This window comes from Pecten maximus, chromosome 9 (genome assembly GCF_902652985.1).
Source record: "Pecten maximus chromosome 9, xPecMax1.1, whole genome shotgun sequence".
Classification (NCBI taxonomy): domain Eukaryota; kingdom Metazoa; phylum Mollusca; class Bivalvia; order Pectinida; family Pectinidae; genus Pecten; species Pecten maximus.
Window position 1 is genome coordinate 3,243,113 of NC_047023.1, and position 20,367 is coordinate 3,263,479.

Consider the following 20,367-nt stretch of genomic DNA (forward strand, 5'->3'; position numbering starts at 1 on the left):
AATTGACCGACTTTGATAGCTTCTTTCTGGTTGGTCAATCCGCCACAGTATGACACGTCACTAGCGGAGGTCACAGAGTACTTAACAGCGTACTTGTAGCGCTGTAAAACAATGTTTCTCAATATATGCGATAGTAAACGTGTTAGAATGGGGATAGTACGTTGTTTTTCGTGGCTATACTGGCGATTAGAACATGAAATTTGGTTTAAACTCTCGACCTGTCGGTCTCGAGTTCAAACCAAATTTCATGTTCTAATCGCCAGTAAAGCCACTCAAAACAACTTACTATCCCCTAAATACATATACAAAAATGTACTCTCTGAAAGACCATATGGATTATTTTTACAACATAATGGTGTTTAAAGAAACTAAGTCCCTTAGGGTGGGGAAAACCCTTTGGCCTATTTTTACATAAGAATTGTGTTTATCCCTTAATGCCCAGCGATACTATACATAGTTAAGGGATTGAGGGTCACAGTAACCATTTATGCAAAATCTGTTCCCCATCACCATGGATGTTTCTGACCAAATTGAGTTCAAATCCATTTAAAACTCAAATCTCTATTTCCCCTATTTGGCCCCTCCCTTCAGGCCTTTTGGGGGTCATAGTCAATATTTATATAAACTCTCTTTCCCCCTTCCCCTAAGGATATGACAGACCAAATTTGGTTCAAATCCATTCATAACTTTATGAAAAATAGTGATTTAAAGGATAAACCCCTATTTCCCTATTTGGCCCCACCCCTCAGGCCCCTGAGGGTACCGAGTAAAAATTTATCCAAACTCGGTTCCCCTTCTCCCAAGGATGTTCTTGACGAAATTTGGTTAAAATCCATTTAAAACTTCATGGCAAACAGCAATTTAAAGACTAATCTCTATTTCCCCTATTTGGCCCCGCCCCTCAGGCCCCTCAATATTTATACAAAGTCTTTTTCCCCTTCCTCCCTGGATGTTCCTGACCAAATTTAGTTAAAATTCATTCGTAACTTAATAATTAATAGCGATTTAAAGTATTAACCCCTATTTTCCCTATCGCACCCCACTCCTCAGTCCCCTGGGGATTCAGAGTAAAAATTAATACCAACTCGGTTCCCCTTCTCAAATGAATATTCCTGACCATATTTAGTTAAAATCCATTTAAAACTTTATGACTAGTAGCAATTAAAAGACTAATCTCTATTTCCCTTACTTGGCCCCGCCCCTTCAGGCCCCTCAATATTTATACAAACTCTTTCCCCCCTTCCTCTCTGGATGTTCCTGACCAAGTTTAGTTAAAATCCATTCGTAACTTAATAATTAATAGCGATTTAAAGGATTAACCCCTATTTTCCCTATCAGACCACACTCCTCAGTCCCCTGGGGATTCAGAGTAAAAATTAATACCAACTCAGTTCCCCTTCTCAAATGAATATTCCTGACAATATTTGGTTAAAATCCATTTACAACTTTATGACTAGTATCAATTAAAAGACTAATCTCTATTTCCCCTTCTTGGCCCAGTCCCTTAGGCCCCTAGGGGTACAGAGTAAAAATTCTTATAAACTCTGTTCCCCCTCCCCTCAAGGATGTTCATGACCAAATTTGGTTCAAATTCATTAATAACTTTATGACTATTAGCGATTTAAAGGATTAACCCTATTTCCCCTATTTGGCCCCGCCCCTCAGGCCCCTGATTGTACAGAGTAAAACATTATACAAACTATGTTCCCCTTCTGCCAAGAATGTTCCTGACCAAATTTCGTTCAAATTCATTCATAACTTCATGACAAGTAGCGATTTAAAGGATTAACCCTATTTCCCTACTTGGCCCCGCCCCTCAGTGATATACGATTCCAAACCTGTTTAACTATCGTATAGTTTAATGATTTTTAAAGAGTATAAGGTAGTATTGTCAAAATAGTTTTGTCCCTGTGCCTTTTTGTTATTGAGAAGAAGTGGTTTGATTGAAAAAGTTGACGCCAGACGGCCGGACGGACGACGGATACCGCACCACGGCATAAGCTCACTTGCCATTCGGGCAGGAGAGCTAAAAATGGATTATTTCATCGAATAGTGATTGTTACAACAATAGTATAATATCCAATCATTAGGACAGTATAATGCATACATTCTGAATAAATTTGGTTCAATCTGATCCAGAGTTTTGGTTACTTCAAATTAAGAACAATTTGTTCATATTGGAAGCACTTGATGTATATTCATAAGAAGTTAATATTACATTCGTTACTAAACGGATTACGGCAGTTTTCGGTAAATGCTGAAATAATTTGTAATATTTGAGAGGAAAACATAACACAAACATTTAATATGAAATGGGATTTACTTTTGTAATCTAATTTAAGGAAATCGTTTATAGATTTGTAACAAATAATATAACTGTACAATATTTTTCAATTCAAATATTTCCAAGCATTTGTTTGTCAAAATATGATTACATAATAAGGATGTCATCACGCAATTTGTAATAACGACGTCATTTGTAATAAAAATTTCAAAGATTTTTACCGGATAAATTGTCATCAGAGGGAAAGATAATTTTTACTTTGTACATGTTGCGACCTAATTATATTGGCAAAAATACTCATTTTTTACTCATAATGACATTTGAAACGTTATTACAAACTGCGTCGTGTTGCATGTGCACATCAACGCAATTTGTAATAAAATATTCAAAGTCTTTTTTACCAGGTCAATTGTCATTAGATGGAAAGATTATCTTCACTTGGTACATGTTTTAACATAATTCTATGGAAAAGTACTTATTTGTTACTTATAGTGACATTTGAAACGTTATTACAAATTACGTCGAGTTGATTTGCCTTGTGTACATCACAATAATTTGTAATACAAATTTTAAAGTATGTCTGCTGCACAGCGATGCCATGATGAGGAACTAAATATTGAAACGTTCCTTCGGCTCTCTGCTATGTCTCATTAGTGTTGTTGTGGCAACAACAATTCCTTGCCGACAGTAGTTGAAACGGAAACAATAATGGAATAGTTAACATTGTTAGAATATTCAGATTGTAATAAAGAAAGAAACGTTGTATCTTAGGAAAGTATATGGACTAGGGCAAAGTGAAATACAAAGTAGATACACACAATGAAACAGTATCACTAACAACAAACATCATGATAGAATAACTATAAATTAGAATGTAATATAAGCATTGGGAATGAAGAATAGCAAATAGGAATAAGAAAATAAGCAGTTAGAGTTTTGACCCTGTTGGCGTTCCATAGTTTTTTTTACATGTCCTGCAATGATAGACATCCCATTTGGTGTCCCCAATATCAAATATTTCTCCCTATTTATTTCTACTGGTGGGAATAACCTTTTTTGGAGATTATCGTATTAAAGTCATTTACTTATTTGTAAAAATGAAAATTTAGGGTATCATCGGATAAAATAAGCCAACAGGATATTGTTTTGATTAAATTTATCTTGTAAGATCCAATATTATTCCATGATAAATTGTATTGCAAAGCGTTTGAGTGACTTCTATCAGTATCAAGATTCTATGACATATAATGTAGTATATTGATAAGATTTTACATGTAAGTTTTAACGACATTTAGTCCAACAAGCATGGGAATACATGTATATATATTACAAATGTACTACAGAAACACTGTTTATAAAACTAATCTATAGTAACTAAATTCAAATTAAATTACTCACTTTGACACATACTTAGATTTACACTCGAGTATGTATAGAGCTAAGTTACTTTATGATATTGAAGTTACACTACAGGTGAGACTCGTGATATGAGTTTGATGTTTCAAACAAAGAGATCAGCTACATATATCTGTCAAGCATAATGTTCCTTTGGATATATAGCCAATATCTTTCTCGATTATCTTACGACGTTCAAGCTGAGCATGAACGCTGATACATTACACGCGATATTTCTTGCACTACTCGATGTTATTTACAGATGAGTCGCTAAAGCAAATAAAGATCCGACCACATCATGATTCCTATAATTATATTGCATATGGTTTATATGCGAGTCCTTTGTTTCCGTGTCATTTGACCGATACACAGAGTAATAAGTGAACTAATTCATACGGGATAAGTAAATGTTTTAACAAAACCTTAACAACTTCACGCGAGATAACGTCTGATGAATGTTTAATTATTTAAGCATTGAACTGCTTTCATTTGAAAGTTATGCTAGCGCTTCATGTTGAATTTGCCTTTGTCCAGTTGGCATTCATCAGCCCATAACTTCCAAATGAAAGCAGTTCAATGCTTATATTTACATTTGACAACGAATTTGAAAGACTTGAAAGACTATATCCTGGAATTTTACTCTGATAATGAATAAACAAATTATTATCGTCAAAGACGGAACAGCCTTTTCAACAACCATCTTTCGTTATCGCCGACGTTACAATTATGACGTCACTATAATAATGACGTCATAATAGAGATTTGGAAGTTATAGACTCATAACTTCCAAGTGAGCTTGGTTATGTTATAAAGTGGGGCTGCAGTGTAAATGTAAATATATAATTATACCTTGGTTTACTTTAGGCCATACCAAATGAATGAGTTGTTTTTTGGGAAATTGGAAAAATAAAAGGGAGCGAGCGAGTGATTTTTATTTTTTTTCCGGAAATTTCATTTAGAGATTTAAGGAGGCGAAGGGTCCTGACGCGTGCGAGCGAATTTTTTTTTTTTTTTTTTTTTTTGGATAAAATAATGCTTGTGTCATTTATAAAACAAAAACAAAAAATACCATGAAAGGAATGTTTTTGAAGAATTCACAACAAATGTGAAATATCAAATAGTTGACTCAAACAACCCATTTTCCATTCACCCCACAGTGATAACTTATATGAAATACCCATAACAAAATATCATGGGGCTACATTTTTCAATTATGTAATGCAGTGAAATGTATAAAATGAGTAATATCATACCTAAACAGAACAAGAGGCCCAGAGGGCCAGTATCGCTCACCTGGTTTCATGAGATATGAAACAAGATGATGCTTCAATATATTTGTCGCTGGTATTGCTATGTCAATATATATCATAAGCATTTTATATGGGTACATGTACATTGGTTTTACTTTAATGCTAAAAATGCCAAAAAGTGCATTAATCCATGAAATGAAATTGACTTTTGGCGCGACCCCATAGGGATGCTACCACACAAATGTGAGTGATATCCACATTACTTAGTTTCAGAGAAGATCTTGTTAAGACTAATTGACCCCTTTTGACCCTGCCCTCTGCCCCCTGGGGGGTCAGCTCCTTCTTTTATACAATTTTGAATCCCTACCCCTATAGGATGCAACCAGTCAAACCATTGTTAAGTTTCAGAGAATAATTTGTTTAAATCAATTTAGCCCAATAGACCCCACTTGGCCCCACCCCTCAGCCCCCTGGCAGCCTGGGTCAACCCCAACATTTGTACAATTTTGAATCCCCACCCAATAACCATGCTACCATACAAATGTGAGTAATATTCATTACTTAGTTTCAGAGAAGAAGTTGTTTAAACAAATTGACCAATTTTGGCCCCGCCTCTCAGGCCCCTTGGGGGTCAGCCCCACCATTTGTACAGTTTTGAATCCCCACCCCTATAGGGATGCTACCAGGCAAATATGAGTGATATCCATTGCTTAGTTTCAGAGCAGAAGTCGTTTATATCAATATAGCCAAATTGACCACATTTGGCCCCGCCCCTCAGGCCCCTGGGTGGCCAGCCCCATCATTTGTACAATTTTGAATCCTCACCCCATAGTGATGCTACCAGTCAAATATGAGCGATATCCATTGCTCGGTTTCAGAGAAGAAGTCGTTTATATCAATATAGCTAAATTGACCATATTTGGCCCCGCCCCTCAGACCCCTGGGGGAACAGCCCCATCATTTGTACAATTTTGAATCCCCCACCCCGTAGTGATGATACCAGGCAAATATGAGCGATATACATTGCTTGGTTTCAGAGAAGAAGTCGTTTTTATCAATATAGCCAAATTGACCACATTTGGCCCCGCCCCTCAGGCCCCTGGGGGGCCAGCCCCATCATTTTTACAATTTTGAATCCTCACCCCATAGTGATGATACCAGGCAAATATGAGCAATATCCATTGCTCGGTTTCAGAGAAGAAGTCGATTTTATCAATATAGCCAAATTGACCACATTTGGCCTCGCCCCTCAGGCCCCTGGGGGGCCAGCCCCATCATTTGTACAATTTTGAATCCTCACCCCATAGTGATGCTACCAGGCAAATATGAGCGCTATCCATTGCTCAGTTTCAGAGAAGAAGTCGTTTATATCAATATAGCAAAATTGACCTCTTTTGGTCCCGCCCCTCAGGCCCCTGGGGGCCAGCCCCATCATATGTACAATTTTGAGTCCCCTACCCATAGGGATGCTTCTGACCAAATTTGATCGAATTCTGATCAGCGGTTATGAAGAATAAGTCAATTGTTGACGGACGGACGGACGACGGACGACAGACGGACGACAGACGGACGACGGACGACGGACGACAGACGACGTACGACGGACGCCACGGTATGGCATAAGCTCACCTTGGTCCTTCGGACCAGGTGAGCTAAAAATGGTATCGCGAGTTAAATGAGTTCATCCCACTAGACATGCAACTGATATTACATGGAAGTCCTCATTTTACAAAGGAAGAAAACGAAAAAAATATGTCTGCACACTCAGCAATTATATTCGTGATACAAACATATTTTGATTTCTGTATCTCCCTCCCCACTATTCTCCCTCTATCACTCCCTTCCTATCACCTCCCTTTAATGATATATATGCATATATAACTAACGACAGCGTCTGATCTTTCTCGATTCAATATGGTATTTGCGGAACGGATATATCAGAAGAAAAGAAAAGACAATAGTTAAAGCAAAACATGGCATGAGATATGATGAACATTGAATAGCTGAAAGTATGGAAATGTAATGTCAACAAATATCAGCTGAGTCAAGAAAGATCACCGACTAATTAGCATTCTTCAAAAATTGTAAATTAAATTGTAAATGAAGGAGACTTCTAAATTCTCTTCCTATATTTCCCTCTAATTATCACTCTATCTCTACTCTTCTTAAACTAACATTTTCAAAACAATAAAATCACTTTATGTAGATTCTAACGTCAACTTGAGTAAATGTTTGTGTTGTATATTGTTTTGGGGAAAGGGCTTTATATAAGTTTGAAAACTTGTGCCCGATCCCTTTGTATATTTATGATACAATAGAATATGTTTAAACTAAACCTAAACCGAACAGAGGAAATAAGTGAACAATAATAATTACTCTTGACCACATTACAATAAATTGCAATACTAGATCTCAAAGCGAAATTGTATACATCCTGGAAGATAGATGAAAACAATACTGATTATTATATTACAACAAATTTACATTTCAACTCTGCACACTCAGACAGAGCAATGATTTTATATGATATTTGCATCGATTCAAGTTTTAAAGGCGTAGCTGATAATTTAATCTTCTCCAGATTATCGAATTGCATGTCAGATGCTGTTCTGCTTGATGAATAAATCACAAAATGTTTCATCATTGTTAGCCTCGATGGTCGTGTTAGACATTTGTGCAGCTGCGCCTTTATGTACACTTACTATCACAACATCTATATTAATTCTAAAAGTATTCCCGAAGTCAGTTTCTTGTATTATTTATTTAGTTGTGGACCTATACCTCGTCTTCCCTCGTGTTTTAATGAAATGTCTCTGAACAAACAACATTATAACTTGATAAGTGTAAGATTTGATAAATAGTGTCATGTGAATAAGTACATGTAATTACCAATGAATTTATGACTAAACATATTTTGTTCACTGTCGTGTGGCTCAGTTATCCCTGATCAGTTATGTAATCAATAATTTAAATAATCATATCACTTAATCACCTTATTACAGACATGCTGATTTTTTTTTATCAATATCTGACTAAACCTGCGTTCTTCTCATCTCGTGTATCTGATCAGTGTACACTAAATCAGACCCAAGTTCAATGTATTTGGATGAAACCTCGATCTCTCGAAGCTGGTATTAAGGTCGTATCAAACAACCAATTAGTATCAACACTTGCCAAAAGACTTATTCGATTGTTTTATATTTTCAATATCATTTCAAACACGACATTGTAGTTGATTTTGACTTGCCACAATGATCTGTAATCGTACAAATCATCTATTTTACGTGACATTTTATTGAGGTCATCAGAAATAATCAGCACATACTGAGATAAACTCAATTATGCGGTATAACGACTGGATCTCCATGTGGTAAACTATAAACGTTTTTATAACAATCAAACTAATCATATCGACACGGACAGCATTCAAAGAGTTTGAGATATGGAACATCTTAATTGAAATTATATTGATAGGAACTGGGATCTACAAACAATTAGAACATGTTTAATGGCTTGAATTGATTGAAGGTAGGTAACTAGCGGGATATTGTTGAACAGTAGGAAAAAGACGTGGTTTTCATTAGGATTGATGGGTTAATATTCAATACATCCTCGGGAAAGTGCGATTCCAATTAAAATATTTGGTTTAAATAAGTTTGATCGACGGCCAATTGTAAAAACCCGTCGTCTGTTTAAAAATAAATGTCCTTCTTGATGAAATGAAAGAAGCACATTTACGGTGAAGATTGTTGATTGACAGGTGAAGATTGTTGATTGACTAATCAATGTTGATATGTTGAGAACTCCTGGATTACTACGCTTACACTTACGTATTAAGTTATCCCCATTCGTGATGTGTTGTACGGCTAGTTAATCCTCCATCAAGGTTTCCTTTGCAATACCTCAAGTTTGCAGTAGAATTCAAACATTATTTGTTCCGGGTTTAATGTTCACGGAATCGATATCTGTATCTCTGTGTGATAACCTTATTAAGATTACTTTAAAGTTGAATTTAATTCGTAATACGACAATGTTGACTCACAGCAACGATTTTTTTTATTAAAGAACTCGTATTTGCTGAATGCCCACTGTTATCTTATTCAAATGAAAAACTTAACATCATTACCATATCACAAAGATGTTCTGGTGATGTGATGTACACAATACATATAACAATGAAACAATTAATGGTAGCTCTATAGCAATCTATTGGTATACAAATGGCTATGTAACGCGTTATTTTATTAGCATGATTGGGTCTGTTTCTGAGGAGTTACCAACAATGATGATCTATCTTCTATATTAAGGTAAATTGTTGAGTTCAAAACTGATTAAAATGCCGACTTAGCCTCGGTAAACACTGCTATTTGAAAAAATAATCAAATTATCGAATCATGTCTGCTATCAACATATCTCAAAATGAAAATCGTTTGGTAGACTGACCTTAGCCGGATCAGCTCCTCTATCCAGGAGAAAATTGACCATGTCTATGTGACCACCTTCTGCTGCACCCATCAATCCCTGTAACAAAATGAGTCATAGAATTACACCATTGACAAACGATATACGTTATCGAAAATAATGTGTTCATATTCCATGTGTGATGTGGCTGTGTTTTTATCGATCACTATATAAAACAATAATTAAAACATGCCTAATAGTATAATATACGTATCTTATATAGATAATGTTGGGCTATAATCAAGGTTTTGTTGGAGTAGTTTAATCTGTATTTCTTTCCAGTTACGATGTTTTATACCCCAAATGAAAAAAAATCGTTACTGTATACAATGTCGTCTTTAACCGTCTCGGTAAACACTGAAACACTGACAACTGATTTAGTCATTGAATCGTAAATGATATCAATATTTCCTTTAACATATGTCTCTGTGACCACGTTCGGCTTCGGATAAAAAATCTTACTTCAATAAAAGAAAATATAGAAAGATTGCATGGACCGTCAATATAACATGTATTTCCTATCGGGAAAAGTACTACAAATATATATATATTTACATCCCTACTTGTTATATCAAAGAATTGAATGAAAGAAAGTGTAACTTAATACAAAAATGACATATAGAAAGAAAGAGAAATAAAATGCGAAAATATTGAAAGTAAAATGTATATAATGTACATTCTATTTACGTTTTCTATTAATCACTTTGCAGGGTAATAAATGTGTAATAATGCATTAGGCAGTATTTACATTACTGTTTAGATGCTACGGTTATACAATATTAGTAAAACCATAGAATCTTTTTCTATCGAAATGACGAAGATTGATAAAGAATGAAGTGTAGTAAGGGGCGATAACTCTAGTATGAGCTAATTCGCGATTTTTGCCGGCTATTGTAGCGATTTGGGGGTGGAAAAATGGCACATACAGTTTTGATGGGGTTTTGAACCATTGTAAAACTCGACTCGATCTAGGTCCGGATGTATCGGTTATCCCTGTGGAAATTCGTATTTATGAGATATTTTGGGTCAAACATGCTCAAATCGTCATTTTGAATAAGAGGTTATGTTTAAAATCGCCCTCAAAATTCCAACAAAACCCCAGAAACATATATAATGTAAATAGATAAATGTTTCCTGAAAAAAACGGTCTGTTTAGTTTTTCGATATCTTAAACAGAACGGTCACAAGATTGTTTTGAAAATGGCCTATTTTTTCGACCTTCTCAGTATTTTTCCACTCGAAAGGGGTATTTTCCTATAAATAGGCTGCCTGTTTTGATGACGTAAGACCGGTCGTTTCCATTCGTTTAGCGGTTGAAGAGATAGACCGGATAGGCATATAAAGTTGTTAGCATTAATATAATTATGGATCAGCCGGTTTTATATTTGTTTAGGGCGAATCATCTTGATGATGTCTTTCAAAGCCTGCAGAAACATAGGTCCGTTATGATTGATGTATGAAATTTATACGTAATAAACTATTGACACAACTGGTTTGGTCGGCTTGTCCGCATATATAAAGGACAACTATAGAATAACGTCATACTGAACTCATCGGGTATTGTCGCTGAAATGATTCCCCGAGGAGTTCCGGATGGAATAACACCGGGGACTTCACGCTGCTTACCCGTTCGACTCAAAGGTGTTTAGCTGCAGTCTAAGTTAGCTGTATTACATTTTCCCGTCAGGACTAGGATTTTTTAAAAATATTATATCATATTAAAAGTGACATTTGAGGTTATAGCTGTTCTACTATGACCAAATTTGTTGCTTGACAGGATCAGTATTCATCGTCGACCCAGACCAGCGTTGCATTTTTTTCGATAACAAATTTGTTATCTCGTAAGCTTCCAGTAGATCTACAGTCAATGTCATACGTGTTCATTAAGACACAGGCGACGTTTAGATATGTTACATGCATATTTATTTTCTTAATTGTTTGTTTGTTAAATGAAATTAGGCCTACTGTTTCGTAACCTTTAGTTGATACATGTTTATGTTTTGAAATCTTGACCAGCTGATATTTATTGAGATGGTTCTTAGGACAGGGTCAAATTGTATCATCTTTTGCATTAATAGATAAATGAAGTAAATTTTCAAATATATTTGCCTCAACTACCAAACAACATATTTAAACCTTTCACTTTTATGCACCGCAGAAACAAATATGCAAGAAATCTGTTCTGATAAATTTATGCTAGAATGCTGTCAATTATTATGTCGCATTAAGTAAATTTTCAGTTACTTTGGGTGTAGTAAGATGTCATGTTTTGTTTTTTTCTTTGAAATTAAATTAATTTCGACTTATATTAATACAAAAGGTATAAGATGGAAAATTATTTGACAAAATCAAAGAGTTTCCAGGTTTAAGCTATCTCATTTTAACAAAATAGTCTATGTAGACATTTCATCAATTAGTAAACTTTCAGATATCTATAAGTTGCGTTATTATAAATTCCATATCAACATATTTCAACCTTTTGTTAACATGTGCCAAAGAAAACATTGTGTGGGAAACCAGTTCTGACAAAATTTTACTAAAATTATGTCAATTGTTTCATGGCATGTGGACAGACAGGCTTCCTGCATGTTGTTCAGAGGTAGTCACTAACTACTACAAGGAGACCCAGCCTCAAACTGACTCTGGCTTTTCACAGGGTAATAACCCAAGCTAACAAAGCAAATATATCTAAGAGTAAGAGATAATTGCCTCTTAATTTTCAGAAACTGGGCAAACTGGTGTACACTGCTACGTGATAAAAGGTATTGACAAATAAAAACATGATTTATTATGCATGGTTAAGCTTACATAAATTATTGTTCAAATTCACATAAAACAATTTAAAACTTGCCAATGACCTTATTTTCATCTGTGATAGAAAAAGGGAGATAACTCGCTCACCTGTTCTTGATATTTGATTAATTATAGTGTACCATTCATATTAATTAAATGCTTTTCCAGATATTTCCCTTAAGTTCTATTCATGATCGATCAATTATCGATATGATGATGATCGATCATGAACTCAAAAGTGATTCCAAACACTACTGAAGAAGTTGCAAAATTTTCAAATAAGTAAAAATGTTATAAACAATTTCCGAATCTGTTCAACATGGACCACTGACATTGTCTGACAAAGACAATGATACTGACTTTAAACTATGGGGAAAGTCTCGAAATATCATTTTAAGGAAATGGCTATTTCAAACAAAGAAACAATTTTCCTTCTCTCATTTGTATCATTATGTTCCACTGGGGAATTAATACAAAAATGGGATTTTCCTCATGCAAGTGTGATTTATTTCAATTTTCTCAAAGATTAATATTGGGGCGAGCAAATTCCCCTCAAATCCTGGATATTCCTATCTGAACGAGTTAATCCCAATTTTTCGAGGATATTTGTCCAAATTTAGAAATTGTCCGATTGCAATGAATTTTGGTATGTAGGTACATCATGAGTCACCGGTTACTCTTATAACCTCACTTTAACTTTTGTAACATAATTGTTGTCATTTCCTGGTCTTTAATTGGTCCAAATTAAGATATATTGTCCGTCTGATTTTAATGACATTTGATATGTATATATATAGATGCATCATGGGACACCAGTCTTTCTCTTAAACCCATTTTCACATTTCAACAAAATGGTTGCCATTTCCTGGACTCTGATTGGTCCAAATTTAGTTATTGTCTGACTTTGATGAAATTTGCTGTGTAAGTACATCTATGGACACCGGTCACACTTGTAACCTCATATTCACATTTAAAGAAAATGGCCGCCAACTGGCCTCTGATTGGTCCAAATTAAGATATTGTGGAATTTTGATGAATTTGATAATGATACAGGCGCGTAGCTAGGCCTGTTTGGATGTGTACGCCGACGTGATTTACAGAGGACCTTAGGAGTAATCTCCAGTATTCTGGTGGCAGTTTCATTAGTCCAACTAAACAAGAAATACGTGCACAACTCAATCAACTCGTTTTGTATATGTGGCGATGTATATTTCGCTCTTGGGTCAGAGTTGGCCAAATGCTCAGTCAGGATATGGTCATTCTCTGCACTAAATCGTAAAAGAACATGGAAATTTCCTTTTTGGTCTTCATGACCACGGAGGGCAATATTTTGTTTGCCACAAAATAAGATCACTTTTAAAATGGCTTTCAGAATATGCCTATTTTTTTCAACGTTGTCACGATGATGAGATAAGACATGGCTGATGATATCGGGTTTCCCGTCCTTTACAATACGCACAAACTCCTCGCCGACAGAGACATTATCGTGGTGGACGGAATTGCCAGAAGTGTGTCGAGCCACAAACTTACTGATGTTACTCCAATCGGTAACTGATGATGTTTTACCAAACGTTGTGCGTTCTTTTGCATCCTCTCCTTGACTTCCAAAAAATACACAGTATGCACAGTAGACTGAATCCTGTGACAGAGAATACCGCATACATGGATATTTTTTTAGCCAAATTTCTTGGAATTGCCTTTTTTCCCCATGAATGCCCCTAAAAAAATATCAGTAACTAATGATCTATCAGATTATCCCCTTTCCCGAGGGAACTTATTCTTTATTATAATAGTTCTTGTCTGATACTACCCGAGCCGTTATACCTCCCCAGACAACACAATAAGATAATTGTTTCTTCGGGAAAAGGGACAAAATTAATTTAGTACATCATATGATTGTCGTTTGACAATAAAAAGACAACAAACTTATATGTTAGGTTGCTGATATAGAGAATCTAGCACCAGATCTAGCAATATTGAATTTATTGAACGAGTTTATCAATCGACATTCTTTCGTTTTAATAGAGTTTATGTCGTCAAAATGAAACAAAATAAAAAAAAATGCGTATTTTTCCCTTGGAGTACATTAATACGGCAGTTAATTTTCAAGGTAAACCGGAGTTTTTTAAGTAGCAAGTCTCGAAAATTTATAATTCGCCCCGAAGTATCACAAATACCGCAAAGACAGACGATATTTGTGTATGACATCATTTTTTTCGGTACATTTCGGCGTTAATTTCATTACTATTGGACACAAACACTCATATAATCCGAATTCGGACATACATATGTATGTTTATTTCATCAATAGAAATTTTGCATGCTTCTGATGTCCGAACGAAGGAATGTTCCTTTAATGCTTTGACGACTATATTCTATTTATTATAAATGTAACTCGAGAAACATGCTTACTAAAGGTTTGTCAATGATACTCCTCTAGTTTTCACTACAGCGAAGTCCACTAAAAAAAAAAATTTCAATAGATGTAAAATATGATAAAAACACCCCCCTGCTGAATCGGAATGCCTGGTAGGGATTTCAACAATCCGGAAGAAATAAAAAAACAAAACAAAAATAAATAAATAAATAAATAAATAAACGGGATACAAGCTTGACCCGGGGCGTAAAAAGACTATTTCGAAAAAAATGAGGTGGACGCCCCGGGCGTACGAGCGTACGCCTGGCGCTGTTCACTCTCATCACCTCACTTAAACGTTATAACAAAATGACCGCCATTTATACTGACCACTGATTGGTCAACATTTAGATATTGTCTGATTTCAATGAGATTTGGTATGTAGGTACATAATTGGACACCGGTCAATCTTGTAGCCTCACTTTCGCATTTAACAAAATGGCCGCCTTTTTAAGGCCTCTGATTGGTCCAATTTAAGATAATGTCCGATTTTGATGACATTTGATATGCAGGTACATCATGGGACAGCGGTTACTCTTGTAACCTCACTTTTACATTTAAAAAATATGGCCGCCAATGGCTGGCGTCTAATTGGTCAAAATTAAGATATTGTTCGATTTCGATTAAATTTGGTATGTAGGTGTATTAGGGGACTGCAAATTCGACTTTACGGAAAATGAATTAGCGCCTCTCACTACACTTCATTCAAATCAGTATTTGTAACAAAAATGAAAATTTAATAATGTTTTGAATTGTTTTTGCAAACTATCTTATACAAAAAGAAGAATTTGATTAAATGTAATATTTGACATAATGTGTAATATCTTAAGAAGCAGATGTTCTAAAAAGTAAATGTTTGTGGAAATTCACATGCAGTACATTGATAAAGCGGTAACATAATGTTCATGAGAAAATTGGCGAGGAAAACGATACGAAAATATGGATGATAGACGATAGAATAAGGATATGGACTAAAATATTGCAATTGTTAAAAACATGAAATATCTACGAACCCACATCAGTAATTACCAATGAATTCATGACAAAGCATACAAGATTGTTTCATATGTGTGTATCCAACTGACGGGTCACCAAATGTGGTAAATCCCGAGGCTAGCCAAGGGTGGAATAATATCCCTAGTCTACATACACACATAATAAAAGAGTTTTTCTCTCATATCACTACCAAATTTCTGTCAAAAGAATCTCTCAGCCATCCATTTTCTTATATATTTTTTTTAATTTCTTTATTTGTTGTTTTTTGTTTTTTTGTTTATTTTTATACCAAGAACACTAACGCCGACTTTGATTTTTCTTAGTGCCTTTTAACAGCCAGGGTCATTTAAGGACGTGCCAGGTATTGGAGGTGGAGGAAAGCCGGAGTACTTGAAGAAAAACAATCGCCCCGGTCAGTACCTGGCAACTGCCCACTTACCCTAACTCACACCCCATAGGTGAAGGGCTAGTGATAATGTTTTGGGACACCTTTACCAATCGGCCACCGCGGCCCCTAATTCGCCGACAAAAATTAACGTATCTTGACTGTGTTTTTAAATGGCCGTGATCAAACTTTCAACATTCGAGAAAAAGAAGTTTCTATCAACAATACTTGGAAAAAGCAGCGAGTTTGCACCTGGACATGTTTTATCATTTTACAGGACACACTGTACTTTTTGTTGCCCAGTCACATTTTAAAAAAAAACACTTCATTAATGCATGACGTCACGACTGTCATTGGGATTTTCATTCATTATTCAAGGCTAATAGAAGCGGTGTTGATCTCGACCGCCATGACATGACGGTGTTTCGTTGATGGCAATATTTACGGTGATTTTCTGGTGACATAAGTTTATATCTGTTTAACCGGTTTTCCTGATGGAAAGACGATTGTTGGTCCGTCGATAACGACGATCATATTGGATGGCTAGGACAACAGTTAGCTTACTCTACACAAATATACACTCTGTGTTACAATTATAATAAATATGTTCTGATATGAACATCGAGGTGTGTCATTTTTATCGAATGTTCGCACATTTATCAGTCTGAAAACGTCTGAATTATTCCAAATACACAGGTTACTGAGTATGCCTAAATTTAACAAAATTTCAGACCTCTGTGCTGAGGCAGACAGAACCACTTGATTGGTTTTGGTGTTTAATATTTTAATAAAACTTTTAAATATATGGCTTTTATTCAACTTCCTAGCATTACCTGCAGAGTGTGTGTGTTTGCAGGTTTTTAATGGCAAATGATCGGCCTGGAGGGTAGGCTAGTCTACTATAATGTTACAAAAGGCTTGTAAGCCTTGTCCTGCATTACAGTAACGGAGTGATATTTTTGCTCAATGAAATATGTAATCGTTTAACTGTGTAACACTATCGGTTTATTGTTAGTATGGCATATATATATATCTACAGAATGTTTCTTTTTTCTTATTTTTTTTTTGAAAACTATGTAAGATAGGTTGATCTTACATAGCTATCTTACATTGGCAAACTCTATTCAAACCTGCCGATATATGAGTGAATAGTTCCCTAGAAACAGCCAATGTCTTTCTCGATTATCTTGTGACGTACAGCTGAGCATGAACGCTAATACGTTACACACGATATTTCTTGCACTACTCTATATTATTAACAGATGGATCGATAAAGTAAATAAAGATCCGACAACATCATGCTGCCTATAATTGTATTGCATATGGTTAATTTGCGAGTCCTGTGTTTCCGTGTCATTTGACCGATACTTTTGTCTAATTACTTCCATATATGGTGTTTATCCGACCTGACAAGTAGACGGTTTATACGAGACATAAACGAGTCACAAAAATCTTTTAGTTTTACAATTGGTATTAATACAAAAAAAAATAACTTAGACAATACAGAATAAAACAAAAGAATAAAAAACATTTTATTACAAATAAAATGTTTCATGGTAATTTTTACATTGTGCCATAACACATCGGCGACACTATATAATTGGTTTGCGTACACTTTATGTTGCAAATATTTGAAACCATGTTATATCAAGTGTGATTAAGGTAACAAAGTAACAAAGGACACACATTGATATAATTTTAACTGTTTTCTTAGAACAGTCATATTCATCAGACCCTAAGTCAGACTATAAGGAGAAAAACAGCTTATTTAACGATTGATATCATGGACGGAACAGCCACCTTCTGGCAGTTATGTTCTCATGTTTGATAATAGTGTTCAACAACTTCAAACAGACAGTACCAATAAACTATCAAAAACTAGGAAACGGTAGTATTATAAGGTCACGAGACAGCAACATTGACCCGAAATGGAAAGTCGAAATATTGGAAAATTAGTACACAGTGATAAACACTATGATTTGTGAGTAAAAAACTAAAATATTTGACATAAAAACAGCACCAGAGAATTTTGCCTTGTCCCAAGATTCAAAAGACCACATTACAAAATCCATACTTTTGAAAAATAGAATGAGGCATTATGTGTAATTGCTTTTGTCTATATTATTAAACTTCAACAGGCAAACCCAAACATATAACAATGCTGTTAACACCCTAGACACACAAACACTATGACTATAACTTCCGTAAATGGGAAATAGTGCCGACCTGGAAAAGTAAAAACTATGACCTTTGTACTCAGATCATGATCTGCAACATGACAAGGCGGGGAGGGAACGATGATTTCCTTCTATCACCAAAAAACAACTCAAAACCAGCCCCGAGTTTGTTGGAAGTTCTACAATAGGGGAGTATGTAACCGACAAGTATGTATGTTCCCACAAAAAGGGCCAAAACGTGCATGGGGACTTGATAAAAGGTTTTTTTCTAAAACGATGACAACAGAAGGGAACCAACCACTAATCATAGACACTCAAATAATTATGACTGATTAACGAGTTTACTGTTTTTTTCAGCAATCCCTATTATAATCTCTGATTGTTACCACCAGGCCTGAAGAAGATACTTGTTAAAGGGACAATAGACGGGTTATTTTTACAGTTATTTGGGTCCAGGTGAGCCGACCATATATCATCTGCTAGAAATAAGCACATCATTTCAATGCAAAAACTTAGAAAAGAAGTTGAGGTTAATAGTTTTGAAAGTATTCTATACTCTACCTCCTTTATAACAAGAGGCCCATGGGCCTTAACGGTCATCTGACAAACACTTACAGCAGGAACACACCCCTGAATCCAGCATCATTACCATAAATCATTTATATACGCAGGCAGTCATGTTTCAGATCAAATCTGGTTTTTATCGTTTTTGGCTTAAAGACGGAGCAGCATTTTAAAGCAAAATTTCAGCCAAGTTCCCATTTTATGGGCACATCTCTCTGTCCTAATGGGTCGGACCGGCCTCATTTATATCACTAAATGATTTCCCTTCCCCAATGATGTTTCAAACTAAATATTGTTGTAATCAATAAGGGCATTAAAGAGGAGTAGCATTTTAAAGCAATATTTAACCTAAGTGTTCCTTTTGGACGCCCCAGGGCTAAGACCTGTCTCATTTATATAAATTGTGATTGCTGTTCCCTTAAAATGTTTCAAATTAAATTTGGTTGTAATCAATACAGGCATTAAGAAGGAGAGTGATTTTAAAGGAAAATGTTTGTCAAGTTCTCCTTTTGGGGCTTCACCCTTCTGTCCTCATAAGCATCACTTATAAATATTGTGATTGCAATCTCCTTATAATAATTAAAACAAAATTTAGATGTTATCCAACCAAGGGTTAAAGAAGAGTAGGGTTTTAAAGCAATAATTTACCAAAGTTCCCCTTTTGGGACCCCACTACTGAGGCCCCAGGGGTCAGACTTGCCTTATTCACATAAGACATGATTTTTCACACAAAATTTGGATGCAATCCACCCAAGGGTAAAGAAAGAGTAGAATTTAATACCAAATATTCACCAAATTGACCTTTTTGGGGCCCCATCCCTCTGGCCCTGGATCACACCAGCCTCATTTATATAAATATGATTGTCCAAATGATGTTTCACACCAAATTTAGTTGTAATTTACTCAAGGGTAAAGGAGGAGTAGGATTTTATAGCAAATATTCACCATTTGAGGCCCCACTCATCGGGGCCCAGGGGTCAAACCAGCCTCATTTATATAAAATACGATTGCCCTCCCCAATGATGCTTCAAACCAAATTTGAAAGTAATCCACCAAAGGATTAAAGAGGAATAGCATTTAGAAAGAAAAAGTCTGCCGTACTGACGGCGCACGGTGGACGACGACGGACGGAATACGATGGATATAGGCCATCTTTCAGTACAATAACGAGCGAACGTACACTATATTATTTCAATATCAATATAACGTATTCAGATGAAATCATTAGCATATATTGGGTAAAAATCAACGAAACATATAAATACATACACAATGACTTGAAAAGGAATTCAATAAAAACTGTGAGCAAGTTATTGTTATACGAATTGGACACAAGACGTGTCCCGGCCTCAGCCTGATTAGGCCTGTTTCTAATGATAATCTTATGGGGCATCAAGAATCATAATCCAAAATGAAAAAGATTTTCTTCAATTAATGTTTTAAACTGTCTCTACCTCAGTAAACACCGATGAGACGATAAAATGCTTAATTCATTGAATCGTGACAGTTCAAGAAATGTTAAAATAGAGCATCACCATAGAGCTTCCATTGAAATGTTTAGTTAACCAACCTTTTTTACGTCGGCTCCTTTATCCAGTAGTAGCTTAACAGTGTCTGCGTATCCATTCACGGATTATTGTGTTTTG

At 35.5% G+C, this 20,367-nt stretch overlaps 1 protein-coding gene across 1 annotated transcript in view; it reads right to left on the reverse strand.

Moving 5' to 3' along the window:
- LOC117334821 (ankyrin repeat domain-containing protein 50-like) overlaps window positions 1–20,367 on the reverse strand; it is an 83,908-nt gene that overhangs the window by 33,752 nt on the left and 29,789 nt on the right. The window contains exon 6 of the mRNA XM_033894639.1: window positions 9,373–9,450. Within this exon, the coding sequence (XP_033750530.1) occupies window positions 9,373–9,450 (78 nt within the window). The remainder of the gene's footprint in view (window positions 1–9,372; window positions 9,451–20,367) is intronic.